Raw genomic sequence first — 24,460 nt, forward strand, 5'->3', positions numbered from 1 at the left:
TTCCCAACCCAGCAAGGTCTTTAGTCTTTAGGGTTTGGGACTAGCAGTAGGCCTGGCTGGGGCAGAGTCTATAAGAGGAGGCTCTGCCCTCTTACCTGCCCCGGAAGACTCCGGGGGCTGGTCCCGTGAGGGCATGTCACAGCCCTTAGCACACATGGGGCTCCCGTGGGCCCGTGAGAGCAACGTCGGGCAGGGACGGCTCTCTAATCAGTGCCTTTGCTGCTAGGCAGGACAGTGGGGGGCCACGCTGTCACAGCTCAAGGCGCATGGGGGCAGGACAGTGGGGGGGAACCTGCTTCCCTTTTTCAGGCACTTTGGGGCAGGGCAGGAGGCAGAATTCTGTCCAGCTTTATGAAAGTTGGGGCTAACTATAAGCTCAGTGAGGGGAGAGGCTGCTGGAGGCAGGCTTCCCCTGCCCCCATGTACATATTGTACTTGTGTAACATTTTGTATATTCCGGGGGTCGGGCCACCCCCTGTATCATAATGGAGGCTGGAGCTGATAAAAGAGGAGGTCTTAATAATTATTTGGGGTCAGGGAACTTATTTATTAAATGACAGGAAGGAGGCGGAGACAGGGCTGTGTAACCCTGGTGATGTAACTCCTGTTACTTTGGTTTTTATTTTGAAATAAATGGATTTAGCCATAGCGTGTTGCTGTTGTGTCACTGGGCCCCAGGGTCTGGTGGTGCTGGGGCTAGGCAGGCAGTGGCCTGGGGAAGGGGCCCCACCAGCAGCGCGGCAGCCTCTGCTGTATGCAGCCCTGGAGCGTCCACATGTGTCCCGCTCAGCCAGGAGGCATCTTCCAGAGCAGTTTCTTGCACACTGCTCCTGCTCCGGGACAGCCTGGTGGGGCCATTCTAGGGGAACTATGACAGTTCTGTTGCAGTTGTGTTGCAGCCTACAGGCTATGAGCTAATGGTGGAGCAGGCAGACAGGGAATGCTGCACCCAGGGGTGCTAACTTCCAGTCCACGTTTTCCATTTCCCTACCCCTTCACCTGAGTGCAGGTTGAATTTGTGATCCTGCCCCCTGGTGGCCAGAGTGGGGTTTAGAGGATGAGAACCTGCAGACAGGCGCTTTTTCCAAGCCAGCTTGGCAAAGAACAGGACCTTGGTCCGCTACACCCTGCACCCCCCAGTGTTGACACCTTGGGCCCTCCCTTCCCCTGGAGCTCCCCAGAGAACACAAGCCAGCACAGGACACGTCATTTTCCCCCTCATCCACAAAAGGGTTTTATTTTCAGCCAAGAGCCAGCAGGATTGGTGGCGGCGGCAGGCAAAAGAACTACACTGGCTACCACCACCATACCCGACGCTGGGCAGGGAGGGGCGGGAAGCAGGGCTGGCCGTCCACAGGCGGGGCAGGACAGGGAGGCTCATGGGAGTGGCACACGCTGGAGTGGGGCGATTAGGGTGACAGCGTTCCCTTATAACTGGGCCACGAGACTCCACAGGACAGCACAGTGACCAGTTCCCAACGCTAAAGGTGAGGCTTTGTCAGCCATATATATATATTATATATATATATATATATACGTGTATGCCTGTGTGTGCACATATACATATATATGAGTATTTATAGGTATTTATAGAACAGGGCAGGAGCAGTACCGCACATTTTCACCAATGTCACGCCTGGATGTGTCAGCTCACCATACGACAAAGTCACAGATGAAGGGGAGGCTTTGGGGCTGTGGAGCCATTGTCAGATCACACAACAGCTTGGCCAGGCAGGCTTGGCCAGGGAGGTCTCCGAGGAAGAGGAGGGATCTGATTAGAGGTCGAAGGGGGGCCTGGGACTCTCAGGACGGGACGGACTTGCCTGACCCGATCGGCTGGCCGTGAGAGAGAGAAGAGAGAAGGGCAGAGAGAGCAAGAAGACAGGCGGTAAGGCTAGAGCAACTGGGCCACAGCAGCGTGGGTGGGGCGGGGACTGGGAGAAGACGCAGGTGGATCGTGTGGGTGGGGCTCCTAGAAAGGGGATGGACAGGAAAGAAAGGGAAGATGGGCGGAGGAGCAGGAAGGGGCTGACCAGAGCTTTGGGGCAGTCTGGGTGGAGGATGCCACTCACACCAGCTCTCACACACCACCCAGGCAGTGCACCCGCAGCCCTAGACACACACCCAGCCCTCCTCCCTGATGGCCTTGCCTTTGGATCTACTGGCCAAAGGCAAGGGCAGCTTTGGCCCACACAGCAGCCACCAGGCCCCAGGGAGAAAAACAGGAGGAAGAACACTGCTTCAACCAGCAGTGCAGAGCTTAAAAAAAAAAAAAAAGATGGCTGGAGGGGGCGCTGGAAGCCCCTCTGGATGCTCAAAAAGCCCTGGAATTCTCCAAGGAGGACCCTCGGGAGGAAAGGAGGGCAGGCAGCCTGACACCAGTGGCCACAGCCTTATAAGTCTAAGAGGGGAGTCTCAGCTGGCCGGGGGGCTGCAGGTCGCGTAGGCGAGGCTGGGCCCTTCCTGCTGGGGAAAAGCAAAGAGGCAAGAGTCAGAGGCCAGAGGCCAGGGACGTGTTGCAGGTGGGGCCGCTCGGCCACTTCTGCAGCCAGGCCAGGGCAGCCCTTGGAGTAGCCGACCTGCCTGAGAGCAAGGCCAAGGTGCCTGAGCCCATAGGCTGGCTAGGGTGCTTCCTCGGGGTCCAGGACCCAAGCAGTAGCAGGTGTGACGATGCCAGGGAGGCCAGGAACAGACTGCACATCCTGGCCTCGCCAGGGGGTGGCAGTATGCAGAGCCTTCATCCCACACAGTTGCCCAGCTGCCAGGTGGCTCTTGCCTGAGACCATCATCTCTGTCCAGTAGTGCGGGATTCCATTCCCAGAACTCCTAGGCTGGGGGCAGTGGCTGGATGGCTATACTGCTCGCTGCCCCTAGTGGCACGCGCTCGGTATGAAGTTCAAAGGCCTGCGGCAGCCCAGCAACCATCCCCTCCACATTCTCAGTCCCTACACTATAACCCACAGGCTCTCTGGCCTCTCCGACAGAGAGCACCCACGTCTGCCAGCTCAGGTGCGGAGCCTGCCCCAAAAGCTCCCAGACTCAGCTCCAGGGGACTGGGCCATGGAGGCTGCGGGCTTTGAGTCCCGAGGCTGGCTGGGAAGGGAGGGCACAGAGAGGCAGCTGGCGCAAGGACAGAGAAGAAGAGAAGCGGCAGTCCGGAGCTGCAGTGGGGAGCGGGCAGGGCCTGGCCCTGGGTGCGGCCAGCACGGCGGGGCAGACGCGTTCATGCGGCAGGCAGAGCAGCATCTACCTACCGTAGCTGACACTCTTCAAGGGTCACTGATAGTGATTCTGAAAGACAGCACGAAATCAACAGGGCAGTTCACACGCTCGGGGGGGGCGGGGAACACACACACACATACACCCGGGCGTGCACACACATGCTGAGGGGGCCCCTTGGCCCTGCATGCACACGCTAACACACATGCCCACAAACCACACGCATCCATCTCCCTCCCACGTCCCCCGCACCCTCACAAGTCGGAGCGTGCAGCACGGATCTGGGCATGATCTGGGCATGCAGCCACTCGGCACACAGAAGCACGCACGTGGGCTGAGTCACAACACAGAAGCTCGCCCGCACAGAAGGCATCGGCACCAGCTCCCTGCACACGCGGGCGTGGTGTGCTCGGGGCCACACCTGCTCCATGAGGTGCAACTCCCTCATCCCTCCCCTCAAGAGCAACAGACTCGGATGGTCCCTCCAGCCTCCCCTAGCCTCCACGTCAGAGCCCTGGCTGCCAGTTTGTGGGTACCCTGTGCTCCGGTCAGCAGCAGCCTTCCTCAGTACAAACTGTACTACACTTGTGCCCACGCTGCTACTCTACACCCCAAACACCCTCCTCGTCACTCAGCCACACCCCCAGCCGTGTGGAAGCCAGGGCTGCCTCGAACAAGCTCTCCCAGACTGCCCCCTTGCTGGCGGGCTGGGCCAGGCCTTGTCCAATGTCTCCTGAGCTGGTGAGACTGAAGTTACCCATACCCAGTGTTACTGTCCCCATATATTGAACCTTGGCAGAGACCGGGACATACTGCGTACTGGGAGGAATTTGTAAGTTGGCACAGTGTCTCTAGAGCCCCATTGGCAGTCACCATGACATCCCTCTAGCCAGCATGTCCCTAGACACCCCTCTACCCCACCAAACCTGGGCATTTCCGCACCAACCCTGGGAGAGACCTGGGAGAGGTCCTCACAGGATACAAGGGAATCAGGCTCTGGGAAGGCTCCTGTGCCACACCCTGCCTTCTGCCTCAGTCAGCTGGTCCCTGTAGAGCAAGCCCATCCCAGCTGCGTTTCACTAGACCCCCAGTCCCACCCTCCAGCCATCGGTAAACACCCACAGGTGCCAATGCTCTGATGTGTTCTTCCTCCCAGGAGCAGCCAGCGGGAGGCAGGTGGGCTGAGTTACCTATGGACCCTGGAAACGGGGTCACGGGGCCAGAAGGCCAAGATGAGGAAAGGAGAAGAATCCTCTTCCTGGGAAATATTTGGGGTAGGATAGCAGACTCCTCTCCTCCTCAGCTCCTGCCCTGGCCCCCATTACATTAGCACAGACTAAGCGGACCAGAGGCAGGGGCGAGGGGAAGATGCCATTGGGTTGCCCTGTGACTCCCACAAGCCTCCCCTGGCCGCTCCCTGTCCTACCCAGGGCCTGGGTGCCACTCTCACACTCACACCCGTGTGCACGCCCACACGCACAGCACACACCTCGCTGGTCACGCAGTCGCACTCCAGCCGATGGCCCCCAAGACAGGGCCTTGGGGAGTGGGGGCATCAGGCAGCCCTGGGTCTATGGGGAGGAAATCCACACATCCATATCCGGCCTGGGCACAGGCCCTCAGAGTGGAAGTCGGCTGCTAGGGGCCGGGAGAGGAGTGGAGGGCGGAATGAAAGAGGAAAGCCGGAGAGGAAAAAGGATTGCAACAGTGTGGGAGGCAGGGAGTGAGAAAAGAGGGAAGCGCCATGCAAGTGCTTGAAAATAGAGGGCCAGGTGGGATGCCCTCCAGCCCGCTCCTCAGAAAAAACACCTCCGGGACGCAACGCCCCCTGGGGGGCAGGCTCCAGCACCCCAAGGTGCCCAGCGAGTGCCTGGGACGTGGCTGCTCTGGTGGCCCGGAATCCGGTCCCATACCTCCCTCCCGGTCACCGCCACCTGACGGGCGGCCTCTGCCATCACTTTTCAGCCCCTACTCACCTGGGGACCCCGGGCGGGGCTCGGTTAGGGCGCGAGGGCACCTGAGGGGGAGGGCCGAAGGGGTCAGGGGAAGCCCCCGGCCTGGAGGGCACGGGGGGCGCTCCCCCCAGGGCGGACCCAGCAGGCGGAGGCCCAGGAGCAGGGCCCCGCGACCCGGGCCGGGCTGGGGGCACGGCGGGGGCTCGGCGCTGCGGCGTGGGGCTGGACGTGGGTGACCTGCGGGGCGACAAGGAGCAAGGAGGACCAAGATGAGCAGTTCCGCCCCCAGCCCGAGGCCCCGCCCCCAGCCCGTGCAGGCCACGCCCATGCACGCAAGCCCCGCCCCAGGCGGTCGCAGCAGCTGGAGGGCGCCCGGTGCACCTGCCCCGCAGCCAGCGCTCCACGGCAAGCCCCGCCCCGCGGCAAGCCCCGCCCCTCGACTAAGCTCCGCCCCTCGCTCCAGGTGGGAGCCGTCCCCGGGGACGCGGGCGCGCCACTGCCCGGTCCCGGGCCTCCCCTCCCGCGGGCCCCGGGCTGGGGGGCTTTGGGGGCCGTGGGGGCCGGCCCTGGTACCTGCGTCCGGCCGGTACGCTCTGCACCTGCAGCCAGGAGTCGTCCACGGGCGGGGGCATGGGCGTGCTGACGGTGGTGGTGTTTATGTCTCCGATGATGCTCAGCGCCTCCTTGAGCGCGTGGTACATGCGCAGCATCTCGTCGCGCCGCTGCGCCTGCTCAGCCGACTCCTCCATCAGCGTGTTCTGGTCCCCGCACGAGTACAGGTTGGCCAGCAGCTCCGAGAAGATGAATTCCTTAGTCTGGAGGTGCAGGGGACGAATAGGGGAGAGAGGGCTGGGGCCGGATGCCTGGGCCACGCTATCTGCGCCCTCGCCTGTTGCTGCTTGCTGACTTGGCTAATCGGGGTTTGGCTACTTTTTTGTTTTATTTATTTATTTATTTATTTATTCATTTATTATTTTGTTAAACCACCGACTGCGGTGGTGCTGGGAGGGGGAGCTTGCTGGATTTTTCCAGCTGTGCATTTCTTTTTTTTTTTTTTAAGAATTATTTTTATTACAAAGTCAGATATACAGAGAGGAGAGACAGAGAGGAAGATCTTCCGTCCAATGATTCACTCCCTAAGTGAGCCACAACGGGCCGATGCGCACCGATCCGAAGCCGGGAACCTGGAACCTCTTCCAGGTCTTCCAGGTCTCTCACGCGGGTGCAGTGTCCCAATGCATTGGGCCGTCCTGGACTGCTTTCCCAGGCCACAAGCAGGGAGCTGGATGGGAAGTGGAGCTGCCAGGATTAAAACCAGTGCCCATATGGGATCCCGGGGCTTTCAAGGCGAGGACTTTAGCCGCTAGGCCACGCTGCCGGGCCCCAGCTGTGCATTTCATGAATTCAGACAAAGGAATTCCCATGAAAATTTCATGTGTGAGTTGGATTTGGAAGAAAGTATGGAAAAACATATGTGAAATGTCTCAGTTTTTTAAAAAGATGAATTAAATAATTAAAATAATTTTCTATACATTGGATTAAAAACTTTAAAAACTAATTACATGTTAAAAATACAGGTGGTTGGGGGGTGGGCACGGTGGACACATAACATGCTAATTCTTCAACTGCAGTGCCGGCATCCCATATGAGCTCCAGTTCAAGTCATGCCTGCTCCACTTCCTATCCAGCTCCCTGCTTATGGTCTGAAAAAGCAGTCGAGGACGGCCCAAGTATTTGGGACCCCTGCACCCACAAGGGAGACCTGGAAGAAGCTCCTGGCTCCTGGCTTTGGACCAGCTAAGCTCTGGTCATTGTGGCCATTTGGGGAGTGAACCAGATGCTGGAAGACCTTTCTGTTTCTCTCTGTGTAACTCTGCCTCTCAAATAAACAAATATGAAAAAAAATTTTAAATGCAGTACTTGGGGGAAATTTCTGAAATAACCAAACAACAGAAAAAATAGGAAAAAAGGCAGAAAACAATTAATATGCAACCTACATTATTTTGGGTACATTTTGGTTTAAAATAGAGATACTTTTTTTTTTTTTTTGAACTTGTTCTGATGTGGTCACTAGGAAATGTCAAATTGCATGTACCTGTTACTCTTGTTGGACAACTTCCCCCCAGGCCGCCTTGCCTGTCTGCCTCCCGGCCCCATGACCCACGCACATTGTTGATCATCAGATGCATGATGGTCTTAGGCATGAGGTCTCGCACAGTCTTGTTGACGATGGCCATGTACGAGTCCACCAGGTTCCGAATGGTTTCCACCTGCCTCTCCAGTTGGGGGTCCATGGAGTGCATAAAGCTGTCCGAGCCGTTCTCTTCCGTCTCGCTGGCCTGATACCGGCAAGAGAAGCCCGTGAGGACAGCCGCGTCTACACAGCCAGGCTCCTGCCACTGTGCCCCCCATCCCCTATTCTTGGCTCATTGAGGCACAAGAGAAACAGCTCGGGATGGGGTGGAGTCCACAGCCCTGCCCATCCCTGTGGCTCTCTGACTCGACTGTCTAGAATTTGCTTCTGTTTCCCAAAAGGGCATTTCCAAAATCCAGCGCAAGATGGAAGGCGGGGGGGGGGGGGGAACACTCACTTTCTCCTTGTCCTGGATGATCCACGCCGAAGCCGCAAAGGCGGTCCACAGTGAGCACAGCCCAAAGACACAGGCAGAGAAGAGGAAGGGGGAGGGGCAGGGTGAGGGTGGGGCACTGCACCTCAACTTTCACATCGCTGAGATGGGGAACCGGTCCTGTGGCCCCTGCCCCCTCCAAGTCTTGAGGCAGAGATGGTGGAGGACACCCCAAGAAGGGCTCTGAAACCTAGCACGACTTGGCCTCACTGAGGACAGTGCCCTGGGGAACCCCTGGGGGTGGGGTATAAGCAGCAGCTGCTTCTCTGCCCCCCCACCCCCGCTGCTCACCCCTACACGCTCAGGGTATACGCCAGCCCTCAGGAAGGAGGCCTTCCAGCTGTCCACCTCTTCCTGGGTCTCACACGCCAGCTCCAGCTGTCGGTAGTCTTTATACACGTTCCTGGAAAGGGGTAGCCAGAAAAGACCACCCCCCCATCAGTACCCCCCTTGGTTCCCCAAGACCCCCCTCAATGCCATCTGTAATCGAACTCTTGTCCCTGAGTAGCCCTGGGGAGAGGAGGTGAGAGACCTGGTGCTATGACCAGCCCCACAGGCAACTGGGCCATATGAGAAGGGGGACCAGGGTTCTCCTAGTCCCCGGACCCTGGTGGAGTGTCCCATGGACAGCAGGGACCAGCCAGGTGACTGTGAGGAGAGAGGCTCACTGCCTAGCATGGGGTGAGAACCTTACACCTATTTGTTGAATAAATGACCTGGGGTGGGGCTGGGGCGGGCCCCGTCTCTGCTGGCTCCAGGCTGGGTGTCTACTGGGCGGGGTGGTCTCGCGCTTGTAGGGTGGGCTGGGGCGCGCAGGCACCTCTGCTCGGTGTTGAAGAGGGCAAAAATGTGCTTGCTTGACATGAAGCCCTTCTCCACATCGCGCAGCTTTAAGTTATCCACTGACAGCATGTATTTCTTCTCTTTCTCCTGTGGGCAGAGGTGGAAGGGAGGGCATGGTGGTGAGGGAGGCTGGCGCTGCCCTCCGCCAGCCTCTCCCTAAGAGAGCCCCCTGCTGGTGGACGCCTGGAGCAAGGACCCTTCACAGTGGTCTCTCCTACTGAGTAGGTGGAGACCCCACCCTTGATCCCTGAGCTAGCTGGGCACCCATGGCCCCAGTGACCTTCAAGTCAGTACCGCCATCCATCCCTGTCAGCCTCGGGGGGGAGGGGCTAGCAAGGGCTGAGAAGGGCCGAAGGTGGCTCTCACATCCCACCGCCCCCCCAGCAGGTCCTGGATGCCAGCCAGGCCAGCGCCAGGCAGCAACGGCCTGCTCAGCCATTCTCGTCCCCAGCCTGGCCGCCTCTGACTTCATTTCTTGGCTGCAAAGACTGGGAAGAAGGGGAGTAGGAGAGTAGGAAGGAGGCCCACCAGCCCTGGTGGCTTCAAAGGGCTGGCTCAGCCCACTGCTCCCAGTGCCCATGTGTTAGGAATCAGACCCAAAGTGCAGGCCTGGAGCTGGGGTGTGTGCATGTGTGTATCAGCACAAGCAAGCCTGAGTGCCTATGCCCTCACATGTCTGTGTTACACAGATATGTGCGCCACCACATATGTGGGTTGTGCCTGGTCTGACGGTGGGGCAGCACCAGCTTGTCTGCACACTCATGGGGATTCATGTGCACTGGGCGTGTGTGCACCACACCAGAGTGCCAACAAGCTTGTGTGAGCACAGCCTCCAGCTGTGCACCATGGGGGTGCACACTCACCTGCACGCAGTGTGCAGTGGGCTGCCTAGGTGTGCTCTCCCCATGAGTGTTTGGCAGGAGTTAGGTGTGTCTGTGGACAGCTGTGGGGGTGCCAGCCTGAGTCTCACAGGAGGAGCTCAGGGACCTGGGCAGGAGGTGCCCCAGGAAGGGGGTCCTGGAGGAGGAGAAGGGTTCCGACTGCCTGGGCCCCACTTGTGCGTTCACTGCCACGGAAGTCTGTGTGGGCGCCAGGGACCGAGGCTTGCCTCGGCTCTCAGGTGGGGACTATGTTTAGGGAACCCTGCTCCCCTCCTGCCCGCCCCTTCTGCTCACCACCCCCTACCCCACACCCGCCTGGCCCACGCAGCCACATAAAGCCCTCTTTATGCCAGGCGGGTGGCCGGGAGCCCCAGAGGGCGGCTGGGGGAGGAGAGGAGGAAGTTGTACACACGGCCAGGGAACATCTGGAAGCGTTCGAAGGAGGCCCCGCCGTCGCCCGCCCCGCGCTTGGGGTTGGACACTAGGTGGGAGCGGCCTCCTCCCCCCAAGCCCGCCCCTCCCTCCGGCCCCAGCTCCCCGCTCACCCTGCCACGTCAAAGGAGGCAGAAGGGGAGTCGGGAGCAGAGAGGGGACCACGGGCTGGCGGGACTGGGGCTGGGGGGAACCGCGGGCAGATCTCCGGGGCTGGGGCCGAAGCTCGCGCTGGACCCACGGACGCCGCCACCGCCGGGAAGGACTAAAGGACACCTCCACTCCGTCTACCCAGTGTTTAGACTATCTGTTCAGGACTCCCAAATTGTACAGTAGTCTGCACATTGGTTAGGCTGGGCTGGGCTAGACCCTCGGCGCCGCCGCTGGACCACTGGACGACTCCCACCCGCCATCCCAGAACTGGAGCCGGGGCAGGGGGGTTTGGGGGTCTGGGGGTGCACTTGGGGGCGCTGGGAGGAGGTGCAGAATGACAACGGGGGTGCCACCCTGCTGTGAGACTGGAGGAGGGGGGAAGGGAGGGAGAATGGTTATGGGGGAGGGCAGTAGAGGAAGGCAGAGGACACGGTGTGGGGAGGTCAGTGGGGTTGGAGATGTGCCCAGAGGGCCGCCCTCACCCCAGAGACCAGACGTTTGGTGGCTGCTGGGGGAGGGAGACAAGCTCCCCCAGCCTGGACCACAAGTCCCAGTGCAAAAACCCACTCGCACCCAGCATACACACACACACATTCGTCTACACTCACAACCTCCCACCTCACATCCGTCCAAACGACAAATTTTAAATCTTGCAGCCGAACCCCCATCATACACACACACTCACACACACACACACGGACAGCCTCCCCTCCTCCACCCACACATGCCTGCCAGACACACATTCACACCAGCTCACTGCCCACACACACACCTTTATGGTACCCCACAAATGCAAGCGTACACACGCACCCAGAGCTCACATGCTCTGCCCCCACATGCACACGCCGACCCCCAGGTTCCAAACACTCCTAGATGCTTGTACCTACCACCTACGCCCCCATAAAGCACACACACGCACCTCCCCAAACCCCAGCTCTCCTCCAGCCACACCATTCACAGTCACGCACACACAGAGCTCACAAAAGACCTTCACGGCCAGGCATGAACACAGGGGACACCCCGCCCCATTTCTCCACCGAGTACAGTGCCCACTCACTGTCCCCCAGCCCTGTGCAAGGAGTGCCACACAGGAGCACCAGGCCCAGAGCAGGGTATGGGGAGAGGGAGACATGACGGAGACTTCTGGAATGACAGCGCAGGAAACGACTGCCCCCTCCCCCTCCCCCATGCACACCACGCCACTTCACACTCTGCCGCTTCCAGGGGCCCCTGGACTCAAGGAGAGGCCAGCATTGGGGTAATAAGGTCCAGATGGCTTGGCGCCCCCGCCAGTGATGAGAGGACTCCGCCCAAGGTGGGGAGGTGGTGGGGCTGATGCCGAGCAGATGGGGACGGGGAGGGGGCACAGAAACCAAAAATCACAGCCCCTTCCCTGAGTCTCGCTACCCCCCACCCCGGCTGTGGAGAGCCTCTCCTCCATCGGTCCCCTCCCCCACTCCCGACCAGCTGGAGTTCATTACCGCAAGCCCCCAACTCCCCCCTCCCTTCTTTCTGGTCACCTCTGGAATCCAGATGTGGAAGCCAAATAGACTCATTCTTAAAGGAGACCAGCGGGGGAGGACGGTTGGCGGGGGGGCTTCCGTGTGCCACAGCAGGCGGAGGAGCATGGTGTGGTGGCCCCAGGGGTGATTGGCACTTGGGAGCCCCTCTGTTTGGCTGTACCCTGGGCACTTCCTGAGGCTGAGGGGGTGGTCCAGAGGCCTGGGGTGCAGGGGTTAACTGGGTGTCTGGCAGCTGGACTCTCGTGTGTGTCATGGGCCTGTGGGGGCCACGGGGGAGGCGGCACACCCTGAATGGGGAAAACAGGAAGGCCGCGGGCTGGCAGGGTCAGGGATGGGGGGCCCAGCAGCCACTGCCCAGCCCCCCTCCCCAGGGTGCTCAGTCTTCAGCCCCCAGTATTCGCTGCAGCAGATCCTGGCCTCTCGCTTCCATCCATGGGCCTCCATTAGGACTTTTTAAAGCTTTGTGCTGTGGTGCAGTTCACCCCAAGGCCAAGGCAGGGTCTGAGCTTGACTCTCTCCCTCCTCCCCCAATTAGCCCCCGGGGACGGCCATTGGCCTAGCACTCACCTCGTCATCCTTGTACCAGGACAAATTCTCGGCGGTGAGCACAAACCAGTACTCCTTGGAGCCTCCCTTCATGATGCCGATGTTGTTGATGGTCAGCCAACCCTTCCGGATAACCTACAGAGTGAGGGGGGTGGTCAGCCGGCGGTGTGGAGAGGCAGGAGGGGGTTGGAGAGAAGAGGCATTTGCCAGCCTGCCCCTCCCCCAACTCTTGGAGGGAGGGTGGGGGCCAGACCTGCTGGGCTTTGACCCCAAGTGCAGAGAACAGAAGAGAGAGGCAGGCATTGAGTCAGCTCAGGATCCACAGCTTTCTGATAGCCACAGCTGCCTGAGGCTTTGCTAAGGGGTGAGCTCCCCACTGCTGAAAGTGTGAAAGCTCACTGGGCTAAGTGATGCCAAAGAGCTTTGAAGTTTAAAGTCCTGTCTGTTCTGAGACTTGATTCTGGCCTCAGGGACATTGCACAGTCTCTGTTCTCTGCCTAGAATAGTGTTTCCTTCCCTGCTTCCCTGGCAAACTCCTGCTCACATTCTCAGCCAGGCCCTCCCTGGTCCTCACAGTGCCTAAGTTGGGACTCCAGAGTGACCTGTGATCAGCCGCCCCTCCCCCGCCAAGTGTCGGCTAATGACATTTTCTAACTAGCATGGATATGTGTGACTACCCTTGACATACCTCCCCTCCCTGCCCAAATGTGAACGCCCTTGCCCACCTATATGCCCCATCACCTTGCGCAGCAAGGACTCAGGAACGCGTTGTGGCCTGAATAAGCAGGTTATCACGCTACCCTGGGGCTGGCAGGGGTCTGGCTCCAGGCAGCCCCCGCCTGCCCTCCAAGACTGGGAGGAACTATTAAACCCTCACCCCACTCTCTCTCTTCCGGAGTCATAAGCAAAGTTCTTTTTCACGATAGATAGAAACAGACCGGCCTGATCATCACACAGCCCAGGACCTGGGGCTCCTGCTCCAGAGCAGTGGACAGCCCAGGACCTGGGGTTCCTGCTCCAGAGCAGTGGACAGCCCAGGACCTGGGGTTCCTGCTCCAGAGCAGTGGACAGCCCAGGCCATGGCCACTGTATCTGCCGCCTCCTGACACTCGCTTCTCCCTGGCTTTTTTTTCTGAGCAAGACCAGGACATTGCAGAGCCAGACTGGCATCTGAGCCCTTCAGAGCCTACCTGGAGCCCTCCTTGTGCCCAGGAGCTCCCTGAGAGCATTGCAGAGAACCATGTGGCCCATCAGCTACTGAGCGGAGTGCAGACAACGGCTGTCTCAGCCAGTGACCAGAGACACGGAGCCTGGCATTTCATTGTGTTTCCCCTACCCTGTCCCAGGGGAAGGGTAATAGTCCCCTTGGTGTCAGGTCACACTGTCCTTGTAGTTGACCAAGTTTGCCACCTGGCCTTGTGCTCTGACCCAGCCCTGAGAAGCCACTCTCAGAAGCTCCTAGGCCAGAACTTCCTGCTATTCAGTTACCACTTGGCCTAGGCTCACAGGACTCTTGGCTGGGCTCTGTCTGTGGACCTGGCTTTCCAGGAAGCAAGGACTAACACCTGGCTGAGTGGCAACTGAATGGGCAACATGACATCCATTCCTTCACTCTCTTGAGCACCTGCTGTGTGCCAGGCATTGGGCTTGGGACTGAGGACTTAACGGTAAGACAGACTCAGCTCTCCCCGATGGGGTCCGAGAAGGGAAGAAACGCACCAACAGCTAGCTACTCACAAAGCAGCCAGGGCCTCTGGAGCCCAAGGAGAGACAAGCAGAGGCCTTCTAGGGTTCAAGGGTGTGACTGGGGTGGAGAAGGGCTCCTGGGGCCCAGCATCTCTGCAGACATTTAAAGAAGGAGGGCAGGAAGCCAGCTGAGGAGGGCTTGTCTCTCCTCTCATCTCCTTTTCCACCTGGCAGGTGGAGAAGGCAAACAGCTTCCAAAAGGACATGCTTCTATCATGCCCACCGCCCATCTATCTACCCATCCATGTGCCCATGTATCCATCCAGCCATCTATCCATTTGCACATCCACTTACCCACTACCCATCCATCCATCCATCCTCCCTTCATCCATCCAACAGGCTCATCTGACAGATCTTTAGGGATCACTTCCTCTGCACCACACCTTTTCACCCTCTCCGACCCAACATGGGTCCAGCCGAAAGGGGTGCACCCCACACTGACAGACAGGTTCACGGAGTGGCACAAGGCTAGGTCTTCCTTGTTCAGCCATGCTCTCCCCCTCTCACCCCTAGCAGATCCCACTGCCAATGGTCCCCTCCTCCCACCTTGCTACACAAGCCAAGAGCCCCAGTCCTGGTACTCACCAGAATCTCATCCTGCAAAGAGGTAACCATAGCAACCACGAGAAGCATCGGGGAGAGAGGAGAGAGGGTTACTGAGGCACAGTGGGAAGCTTGTGGCTGGCAGCTGGCCCCAGTGGGACCCTTCCCCTCAGGGGAGGAGGCTCTCAGAGCTTGGCATCCCTCGGGCTGGGGCACTGGGGCCCACCTACCTGGTTCCCAGCAGCCTTCTTCTTGTTCATCTGGTTGCTCCTCTGCTGGGCACTAGCAGGAGACAGGGTAGGCACTTCAGCACCTACAGAGTCCCTTGTTCCCCCAGAGACCCAGACTCCACAGCCCGGGGTTCACCTGGACCTACTCGCCCACCCCCTCTCTGCGCGGGTGGCACTCACTTGGCAAAGCCTATGAAGTCCTCGTGGTTGGTGTTCATGTAGGCCAGTTCGATATCAATGAGAAGCATCACCTTCAAGGGCACATGGATCACAGCAGGAGGAAAAAACAGTAAAGAGTTGAAAAACGGATGACAAGCTGGAGAAAGGCACTTGTTACACTTACAGAGGTCAGAATCCAAAAAAAAAAAAAAAAAAAAAAAAGGGAAATGCAAGACAAGGGCCAGCACTGTGGCATAGTGTGGGAAGCTGCTGCCTGCAGCGCCAGCTGGAGTCCAATCCAGCTTCCTGATAATGTGCTTTGGAAATCAGCAGCAGATGGTCCAGAGGCTTGGGTCCCTGCGCTCCTGTGGGAGACTGAAAGGAGCTCCTGGCCTCTGGCTTCTTGGCCTGATCCAGCCCTGGCCATGTGGCCATTTGAGGAGTGAACCAGCAGACTGAAGCTCTCTCTCTGCCTCACCCTCTCAATAATTCTGACTTTCAAAGAAAGAAGTAAATAAATCTTTTTAACAGATATAAATCTTTTATACAGATAGAAGGAGAGACAGAGAGGAAGATCTTCTGTCTAATGATTCACTCCTGAAGCGGCTGCAACGGCTGGAGCTGAGCCAATCCAAAGCCAGGAGTGTCTTCCAGGTCTCCCACACGGGTGCAGGGTCCCAAGGCTTTGGGCCGTCCTCGACTGCTTTCCCAGGCCACCAGCAGGGAGCTGGATGGGAAGTGGAGCTGCTGGGATTAGAACCGGCGCCCATATGGGATCCCGGCGCGTTCAAGGCGAGGACTTTAGCTGCTAGGCCACACCGTTGGGCCCAAAAATCTCAATTTTAAAAAAGAAATGAAAGACAAAAGAAACAGAAATGGAAATAGTCAAAAGATTATTCAAAGGCATTATTTTTATACTTGATCTTAGCCAAAAGGCCAATAAGTGAATAAAGGGGTTATTATTTTTTTATGAAGATTTATTTATTTTGGGCCCAGCATGGTTAGCCTAGTGAGTAAATCCTCACCTTACATGTGCTGGGATCCCATTTGGACACTGGTTTATTTCCCAGCTACTCCACCTCCCATGCCCCTCCCTACTTGTGGCCTGGGAAAGCAGTAAAGGATGGCCTGAAGCCTAGGGACCCTGCACCCATGCGGAAGACCCAAAGTAATCTCTTGGCTGCTGGCTTTGGATCAGCTCAGCTCCGGGCATTGCAGCCATTTGGGCAGTGAAACAGCAGATGGAAGATCTTTTTTTTCTCTCCTCCCTGTAAATCTGCCTTTACAATCAAAATAAATAAATCCTTTTTAAAAAAGAATTTTAAAAAATCCTTAAAAAAGATTTATTTATTTTGATAAGAAAGGCAGATCAGATTTACACAAAGAGAAGGAAGAATTTTACATCTGCTGCTTCCAAATGGCCCCAAATGGCTGCAACGGCTGGAGCTAAGCCAATTTGAAGTCAGGAGCCAGGAGATTCTTCTGGGTCTCCCATGCAAGTGCAGGGTCCCAAGGTTTCGGACCCTCCTCGACTGCTTTCCCAGGCCACAAACAGACAGCTGATGGGAAATGGAGCAGCCAGAACACATATGGGATCACAGTGCTTGCAAGGTGAGGACTTGAGCCATTGAGCCATTGCACTGGGTCCGAAGGGATTAATTTTGAAGGGGTTATTCTGGAAAGACACGCATATAGTCAACAAGGATATATACATACACACACAGGAAAAAATGCTTATGCTCATTGATGATGTAAGTTGAAATAATGAGATCCTCTTTAAAGTTTTTTTTTGAGAGAGGTAGAGAAGCAATGAACAAGTTCATAGCTGCTGGTTCACTCGGTAAGTGCCTGATGTGGCTTGAGCTGAACAAGACCACAGCTGGGAGCCAAGAACACCCATGTGGCAGGGACCCAAACACTTGAGCCCACACCTGCTGCTGCCCAGGGATCACCCTGGTAGCAAGTGGGAATAGGAAAAGCGCTGGGGGTCAGGGACAAGTACTGCATTGGGCGTCCACTGGGCATCCCAAGCAGCATGTGAACCACCATGCCAAACACCTCCTCCAGGTGCATTTATAACCTACGGGATCAGTAACACAAGATAAAGACCAGTGTGGGTGCAAGCATGTGAAAATGCACTCTTGCACTGCTGGTAGAAGTGTAATTAGCATCACCTTCTTGGATAACTAGTTAGCAATATTTAATGTGACAAACATACATATTTGCACTGCAGGAGGCAGCAGCAAGGCTCAGATCATTAAGTCTCTACCACTCACACGGGAAGACTTGGATTCTGTTTCTGATTCTCGGCTCTGGCCTGGCCTTGCATGCGGGGAGTGACTCAGTAGATGGAAGACCTCTCTTTTAAACCATGTGTCTGCCTTCCAAATAAAGATGAATAGAAGGTACAGATTCATGTCTAGAGTATGCATAAACTCATCCAGTGAGAGAAGATGCTTGTAGCAGGGTGCTCAGTGGCGTCTAGTTTGAGTGGGAAGCCCTGGGAACAGCCCATGGCAATCAGAAGGGGACGGGGGTAAGCACTGGGCAGCTGAAGCAGGGAACCCGGACCCTCTCTCTAGACTCTCTCCTCGCACGTGGTGCAGAGGGGATTCTGAACTGAGTTACGCTGAGCGACTGTGGATTCTGATGGCTAGCTCCCAGGTCTGCCCTTGCTGAGTCCTGGATTCTATGAATGCAGCATTTCTGCTTGGCAGGACTGGCCAAGACCCCAGGGGGTGAGGGGTCACGTGCCCGACACAGCTCATGCTCAGCAGATGGGAGTGCCTGCAGTGATCTTTCCAGAGAGAAAAGGTGGCTGAAGACAATGATGGAATCTGGAGCAAGTGTGTGTGTGTGTGTGAGAGTGGAAGGGACTGGGATGGGGTAGGGACAAAAGGAAGAGCACCATAGGGACATTTATTTGTGACCTCATCGCCTCTGCACTGTACAGTTTCTTTATATTTGTCTTTTTTTTTTTTAATTAAGATCAACAAGTACTTGAAAATATAGGTGCAGGACAGCGCAATAGCCTAGTGGTTAAATCCTTGCCTTGCATGCCTGGGATCCCATTTGGGCGCCAGTTCGAATTCCAGCTGCTCCACTTCCCATCCAGCTCCCTGCCTGTGGCCTGGGAAAGCAATAGAGGATGGCCCAAAGCCTTGGGACCCTGCACCCGAATGGGAGACCCAGAAGAATCTCCTGGCTCCTGGCTTCAGATTGGTTCAACTCTGGACATTGTGCTACTTGGGGCATGAATCAGTGGACACATGTTTTTCTCTGTATCTCCTTCTCTCTGTATATCTGCTTTTTATAAAAATAAATCTTGAAAACAAAACAAAACAAACAAAATGGCAACAACAACCAAATCAAAACAAAACATAGGCAGAAGGCCAACACTGGTCTCAACAGGCTAACTTGGGCCCGGCGGCGTGTCCTAGTGGCTAAAGTCCTCGCCTTGAACGCGCCGGGATCCCATATGGGCGCCGGTTCTAATCCCAGCAGCTCCACTTCCCATCCAGCTCCCTGCTTGTGGCCTGGGAAAGGCAGTCGAGGATGGCCTTGGGACCCTGCACCCGCGTGGGAGACCTGGAGGAGGTTCCTGGTACCCGGCTTCGGATCAGCACAGCACCGGCCGTTGTGGCTCACTTAGGGAGTGAATCATCGGACAGAAGATCTTCCTCTCTGTCTATCTTTCTCTGTGTATATCTGACTTTGTAATAAAAATAAATAAATAAATCTTAAAAAAAAAAATAACAGGCTAACTTTCCACCTTTAAGCACCAGTTTGTGTCCCGGCTGCTTCACTTCCCACCAGCTCTCTGTTTGTAGCCTAGAGAAGCATTGGAGGATGGCCCAGGTCTTTAGAACCTTGCATCCATGTGGGAGATCCAGAAGAAGCTCCTGGCTCCAGATCAGCTCAATCCTGACTGTTGCAGCAGTGAGTGAACCAGCAGACACAAGATCTTTTTCTCGGTCTCCCCTAAGCCAATGTCTGCAACATGGACAACCCATACAAGCGCCAGTTCAAGTCCCAGTTGCTCTGCTTCCCATCAAGCTCCCTGCTAAGGTGCTCAGGAAAGCAGCAGAAGATGGCCCAAGTGCTTGGTCCCTGCCACCCATGTGGGAGCCCTGAATGGAGGCTTTGTTCTGGCCCAGCTCTGGCTATGCAAGGTCATCTGGGGAATGAACCAGCCAAAGAAAGATCTCTCCATCTCTCTCTACTTCTGTCTCTATAACTCTGTCTTTCCAATAAATAAATACATATTTTTATTTTTTATTTTTTTATTGCTGGTTCACTCCTTAAATAGCCAAATGACTAGGGCAGGGCTGGTCCAAAGCCAGGATCTTCCAGGTCTCCCAAGTGGATATAGGAACCCAAGTACCTGGGCCATCCTTCACTGCTTTTCCAGGCCATAAGTCTGTAGCTGGATTAGAAGTGGAGCAGCTGGGACTCCAACTGATGCCCATATGGGATGCCAGTACCATAGGCAGAAGCTTAACATACTATACAACAGCACCAGCACCTCAAAAAGTAAATCTTTTAAAGAAGATGAACAGAGAAGAGCAGAGACTCCATATAAGAATGGAAAGAAGGGAAACCAATGGGAGAGGAAGAGACGGTCACCAGTGGGGAAGGTGGGATGGCTCAGGCCTCACCTGCTCCTTGGTTCGCCCCTCGCGTTCTCGGATGTGGGTGGTGACGATGCGCTCCATCTCCTCCCGCAGCCGCGGGTACTGCTGGAGCTGGGGACGGCGGGAGGGGAGAGATCCGCGTACACAGGGGGCATGGGCAGGGAAGCCCACCCCACCCGAGTCCAGAGTTGCAGGGTGAGGGGTGGGAGGCACACACAGAATGCCAACAACACAGTGAGGGGGTCTGGGGTCCCAGGAAGCTGATGGCACCTAGCCACAGGGGCTCCTTTCCAGTGGCCGTGGCTTCCCGCCTGACTCTGGGCCCTCCTCTCTGGCAACCCCAGGGACAACTTCCATGAGAATCAGTCTGTTTTACTGCCCTTGACCACAGCTCTCTTAGAACCGGCCTGATCATCAGAAGCATCTGGGTGCCCATTCACTCCACCTTTTGCCTCCTAAAGGCCTGGAGGGTTAGCCCAGTGGAGGACATGGTGGGGAACAGCTTCCAACTCCTACTTTGGAGGAATTGGACAGGGGTAGGCCAAGGTGCCACGTGGCCTCCTGGGTCAGGTGGGAGAGTCAGCGTTGCAGGGGAAACCACCCACAGTCCCAGAAAAGGCCGTGCGGGAGTCACAGGTGCAGGCATGCAGGGGGCAGGACGTGCAGAGGGGGTGGGGAGCAGCAGCATGAGCAGTACCCCGCGGGGCCTGGCCTGCCCAGCCCTCTCTGTAGAACCCAGAAGATTTCTGCCTCCCTTAGCAAGTCCCTGCCGGGGCTGTCGTCCCCACCATACCTGCCCAGCTCCCAGTTTTTGGCCACTGCACCCTACCCCACCAACTCCCCTGGATGAGATCTCAACAGCCTCCCTGCCCACCCCCTCAACTCTTGTTGCTCCTGAAAAGTTGTATGGGCAGCTGTGCCCAGTTTCCCCTCTACCCATGAATCCTGCCCACAGGCAACTGGGCTCTGGACAAAGCCCAAGTGATTCACTCTGGGTCATGGCTCTGGTGGAGGTCACCTCCTCCAGGAAGTCAACCCTGACCACTCAAGAACTGAGCTAGTGGCCTCCTCCCAAGAGCAGGGGTCATGGCCCCCGGGAGGATGTGTCAGGGGGCAATGAGGATGAACAAGGATGGTGTCTTTGCCCTCTTTGCCAGGTTTAGCAGGCACAGTATGGTCAGCCCTTGGATTCCTGTGTGTCTTTGTTGGGAGGGACACCCGCTGAGGTCCACGCACATTTGGTGGCATGTGGGGAGCAGGCAAGGGGAGGGCTCCTTCTTCTTCTTGTGGAGCCTGGGACAGGCCTCTCACATGGACCCCCAGTGTGGAAAAACCCAGTGGTTTGGCACAACAGCGTTGCAGGTGGTGGGTTGGGGCACGATGGAGGCCCAGAAGACAAGGAGGTGGGAACACAAAGCAGTGTCCCCAATGCCAGTATGGGAGTGGCAGGTGCGAGAGAAGCCCCCGGCCCACCACGCTACGGCTGTGCCAAGGGTGAGGTTGATGTGGTTTGGTGAAGGAGGCCTGGGGGAGGGGCCTAGGGAGGCGGGCAGAGGGACCCTGTGGTCCCCCTGGGGGGCTGGGAAAACCCCACTCCTGGAAGGCTCTGCATGTGGCCAGAGATTTTACAGAGTCTGTGCCACACACAGACCTCCCTCCCTGGAGTTGGTCCCTAGTGCTCCCTCTCAGGGCTGCTTTGGGTGGGAGACTCTGGGGGAGCAGAGAGAACAATTTTCCAGAGCGCAGTGGTGCTGTCCATTGGCCACCTGGATGCCACAGTTCTCAAGTTTTCCACGTGTCCTGCAAGCCAGGACAGCCTTGGCACTTCTGGGAAACTCTGTTTCTCTGAGCATCTTTTTCCACTCTGGCTGCTCTGAGCATTTCCAGGACTTTTTTTTTTCTCTCCACAAACGGAACTTTTTCTGTCTCTGTCCTTGGCAGAGTGGGGCAGGCAGCCTGGAGCTTACTGACACTATCTGCCAGGGACGCAGAGTCTGGAGTCCCCCGGCTCTGGGTTCAAAGCCAGCCTCTGCCTGCCGAGCCTCGGAGTCAACAAGAGGGTGGTAGTGCCCTGCAGCACTGAGTAGGCACCCCATGCCTCACACTGAACTCTAGATTTCATCAGAGGTAGGAAGGAGCTAGAGTTGAGCACTTGGCAGGCCTCGGGCAGGAGTGGCTTGTTGCTAAGCTTAGGAAACTTGGAGAGGAAAAAAAAATAATAATAAAGACCAAGACTACGAAGGAGAAACAGGGACAGAGTTTCGATGCAGCAGGTTAAGCTGCCATTTGGGATGCCCACGTTTCTTGTTGGAGTGCACTTCTACTCCAACGACTACATTTCTGATCCAGCTCCCTGCTAATGCACCTCCAGGGCTATAGATGGCGGCCCAAGCAGCTGGACTCCTGCCTGCCACACGGGAAACCCGGAAGCAGCTTCCAACTTCTGGGTTTGGCCTGGTCCAGCCTTAGCTGATGCAGCCATCTGAGGAGTGAACCAAAACATGAACAATCTCTTCGTCTCTCTGCCTTTCAAAGAAATGAATACATATATATTCTTTTTTTAAAGAAAGACAATCACTGTCCACTAACAGATCAAACGGCAGGACAGTTTTTCTCCTTTTAGACCAGGGCTTTCTTTTTTGAAGATTTTATGGATCAATTTTTTTTTTTGGCTCACAAAAAATCATAGACTGATTTTAAAAAAAAATGGGGAAGAAAAACAAAACAACAACAACAACAGCAACAAAACTACCCAGGACTCCAATTTCTGATGCCGAAATGAAATTTCCCAAAACACATTTGTTTCTAAAAATTGTCATAGTTTTTTTTTGGGGGGGGGGTAGGGGGGCAGGGAGAGGGGTGTGTACATGACAAGAGCTCTGTCCTGCCTTGCGGTGGCTAAAATCTCCCAGTGGCTGTGGGAGACTGTACAGAGGACCAACTGCCTCTTGATGGACATCTAGGTGCTTTCCAGCATTTAAGCCTCAACAGTAATTACCACTTTCTCTTTGGGATGCAATTCAGCCAAGTGCAGTTTCATATGTTCTATATCTAGGGATCTTTCCTAAGGAAATAATCTTAGAGGAAGAAAACACAAAACAATATCTATAAAAATATTGCTTTGCCAGACTTTAAAAAAACTATTCTTTAAATTATTTATTTATTTTTATTGCAAAGTGTCAGACAGATTGTAAAATATTGACACTTATACTGTAAAGTGTTAGAGAGGGGAGGAGAGACAGAGAGAAAGATCTTCCGTTCATTGATTTACTCCCCAAGTGACTGCAATGACTGGAGCTGAGCCAATGTGAAGCCAGAGGCCAGGAGCTTTTTCCGGGTCTCCCACACAGGTACAGGGTCCCAAGGCTTTGGGCCGTCCTCCACTGTTTTCCCAGGTCACAAGTGGAGAGCTGAATGGGAAGTGGGGCCGCTGGGATTAGAACCGGTGCCCATATGGGATCCTGGTGCGTTCAAGCAAGGACTTTAGTCACTAGGTCAGTGCACTGGGCCCTGTCAAGTAAATTTTTTAAAAATACTTTTTTTAGGGCCCGGTACAGTGGCCTACCAGCTGAAATCCTTGCCTTGAAAGCACCGGGATTCCATATAGGCGCCGGTTCTAATCCCAGCGGCCCCACTTCCCATTCAGCTCCCTGCTTGTGGCCTGGGAAAGCAGTCGAGGACGGCCCAAAGCCTTGGGACCCTGCACCTGCGTGAGAGACCTGGAAGAAGCTCCCGGCTCCTGCCTTCACATTGACGCAGCTCCAACCATTGCGGCCACTTGGGAAATGAATCAACAGATGGAAGATCTTCCTCTCTGTCTCTCCTTCTCTGTGTATATCTCACCTTCCAATAAAAATAAAATAAAACTTTAAAAAGATTGGTCTTAAAAAAAAGATTTTACTTGACAGAGAGAAAGAAAGAGAAATTTTCCATCCCCAAATATATGCGATGGCTAGAACCAGGCACAAGCCAAAACCAGCAGCTGGGAACTCAACCATCCTTCCAGCTCTCCCATGTGGATAGCAAAGACCCAGCTACCGAAACTATCATCAATGCTTCCCAGGTTCTGTGTTCACAGGAAGCTGGAACGGGGAGCTGATGTGGGAAATCAAATCCAGGTTCTGCCAGATGGGACTGGGGCTTCCTGACCAGCATTTCAGCTGTTAGGCTCAACACTGCAGAAGTGGAACTTGGTGATCCGCAACAGGAAAATAGCTATATAGGCTGTGTTTATCTGTACTGTTACAACATTTCCAAGAGGAAAAGAAGCTGATGCCAGCACCTTCTAGGATACTTGCCTAACATCGTCCACAAGCCCAGGGGTAGAAGGAGAGAGGAGGAATAACAGATGACAATGGTTGGGAGGGTCATCTGGCAGAAGTTACCAGAACTGGACCTTTCTTGGCCAGGCAAGTCTGTAATCTAGAAATTTGCTCAGAAGAAAGCGAGAAATGCTTGAAGCATCCCATAAGGAGGCTCGCTGCCGCACTGTTAGTGTAAAACAGCTAAAATAACCTAAGTGTCTGAGAGTCAGGGATCAAATAAATCCAGTGGGCACGAGCCTGGTCATTACTCAGCAACGTTCAAGGATGCTACCGCGCCCCGCCCAGGGGTGAAGAAAGGGGAGGAGACTTGTGAAGCCCTACCTCGAACAGGTGGGCAAGGCTCTCTCCTGGCCTCTGGCCCACTTGGGAAGCGGAAATTCAGACCATGGAAAAGCTCCCGGAAGCAAGCCAATCTCTAGCCCCTTCCCTTGGGACATACTGTTTTAGCTGACCTGGCTTAAAATGTCCATAGAAGAAAAAAAGAGGAGGAAGAAAAAAAAAAAGGCAGCCAGAAGGTAGGTTGAAAGGTAGCTGACCCCAACTGACTCCTGTACCTCATCGTTCATGGGGAATCTAAGATGCTATTAGACAAGTTGACTCAGAACCCCAGCCTAGGAGGCCCTTACCCCAGAGCCCTCCCTCAC

The 24,460-nt window shown here is 55.8% G+C and overlaps 1 protein-coding gene across 2 annotated transcripts in view; it reads right to left on the reverse strand.

The window, feature by feature from the left end:
• Window positions 1-1,524: 1,524 nt before the first annotated feature.
• DNM1 (dynamin 1) overlaps window positions 1,525-24,460 on the reverse strand; it is a 40,188-nt gene continuing 17,252 nt past the window's right edge. Inside the window, exons 11-21 of one of the 2 annotated variants that reach the window (XM_058672427.1) lie at window positions 19,516-19,602; window positions 14,879-14,949; window positions 14,699-14,750; window positions 14,511-14,522; window positions 12,201-12,314; window positions 8,622-8,731; window positions 8,093-8,204; window positions 7,343-7,513; window positions 5,748-5,989; window positions 5,196-5,411; window positions 1,525-2,463 (exon numbers count right to left, since the gene is read on the reverse strand). In XM_058672427.1, the coding sequence (XP_058528410.1) occupies window positions 2,394-2,463; window positions 5,196-5,411; window positions 5,748-5,989; window positions 7,343-7,513; window positions 8,093-8,204; window positions 8,622-8,731; window positions 12,201-12,314; window positions 14,511-14,522; window positions 14,699-14,750; window positions 14,879-14,949; window positions 19,516-19,602 (1,257 nt within the window). In that variant the 3' untranslated portion in view covers window positions 1,525-2,393. Of the gene's footprint in view, window positions 2,467-5,195; window positions 5,412-5,747; window positions 5,990-7,342; window positions 7,514-8,092; window positions 8,205-8,621; window positions 8,732-12,200; window positions 12,315-14,510; window positions 14,523-14,698; window positions 14,751-14,878; window positions 14,950-19,515; window positions 19,603-24,460 lie in introns of both variants that reach the window. The other variant, XM_058672426.1, reaches the window with a different exon arrangement.

Source organism: Ochotona princeps, chromosome 14, assembly GCF_030435755.1.
Source record: "Ochotona princeps isolate mOchPri1 chromosome 14, mOchPri1.hap1, whole genome shotgun sequence".
Classification (NCBI taxonomy): Eukaryota; Metazoa; Chordata; class Mammalia; order Lagomorpha; family Ochotonidae; genus Ochotona; species Ochotona princeps.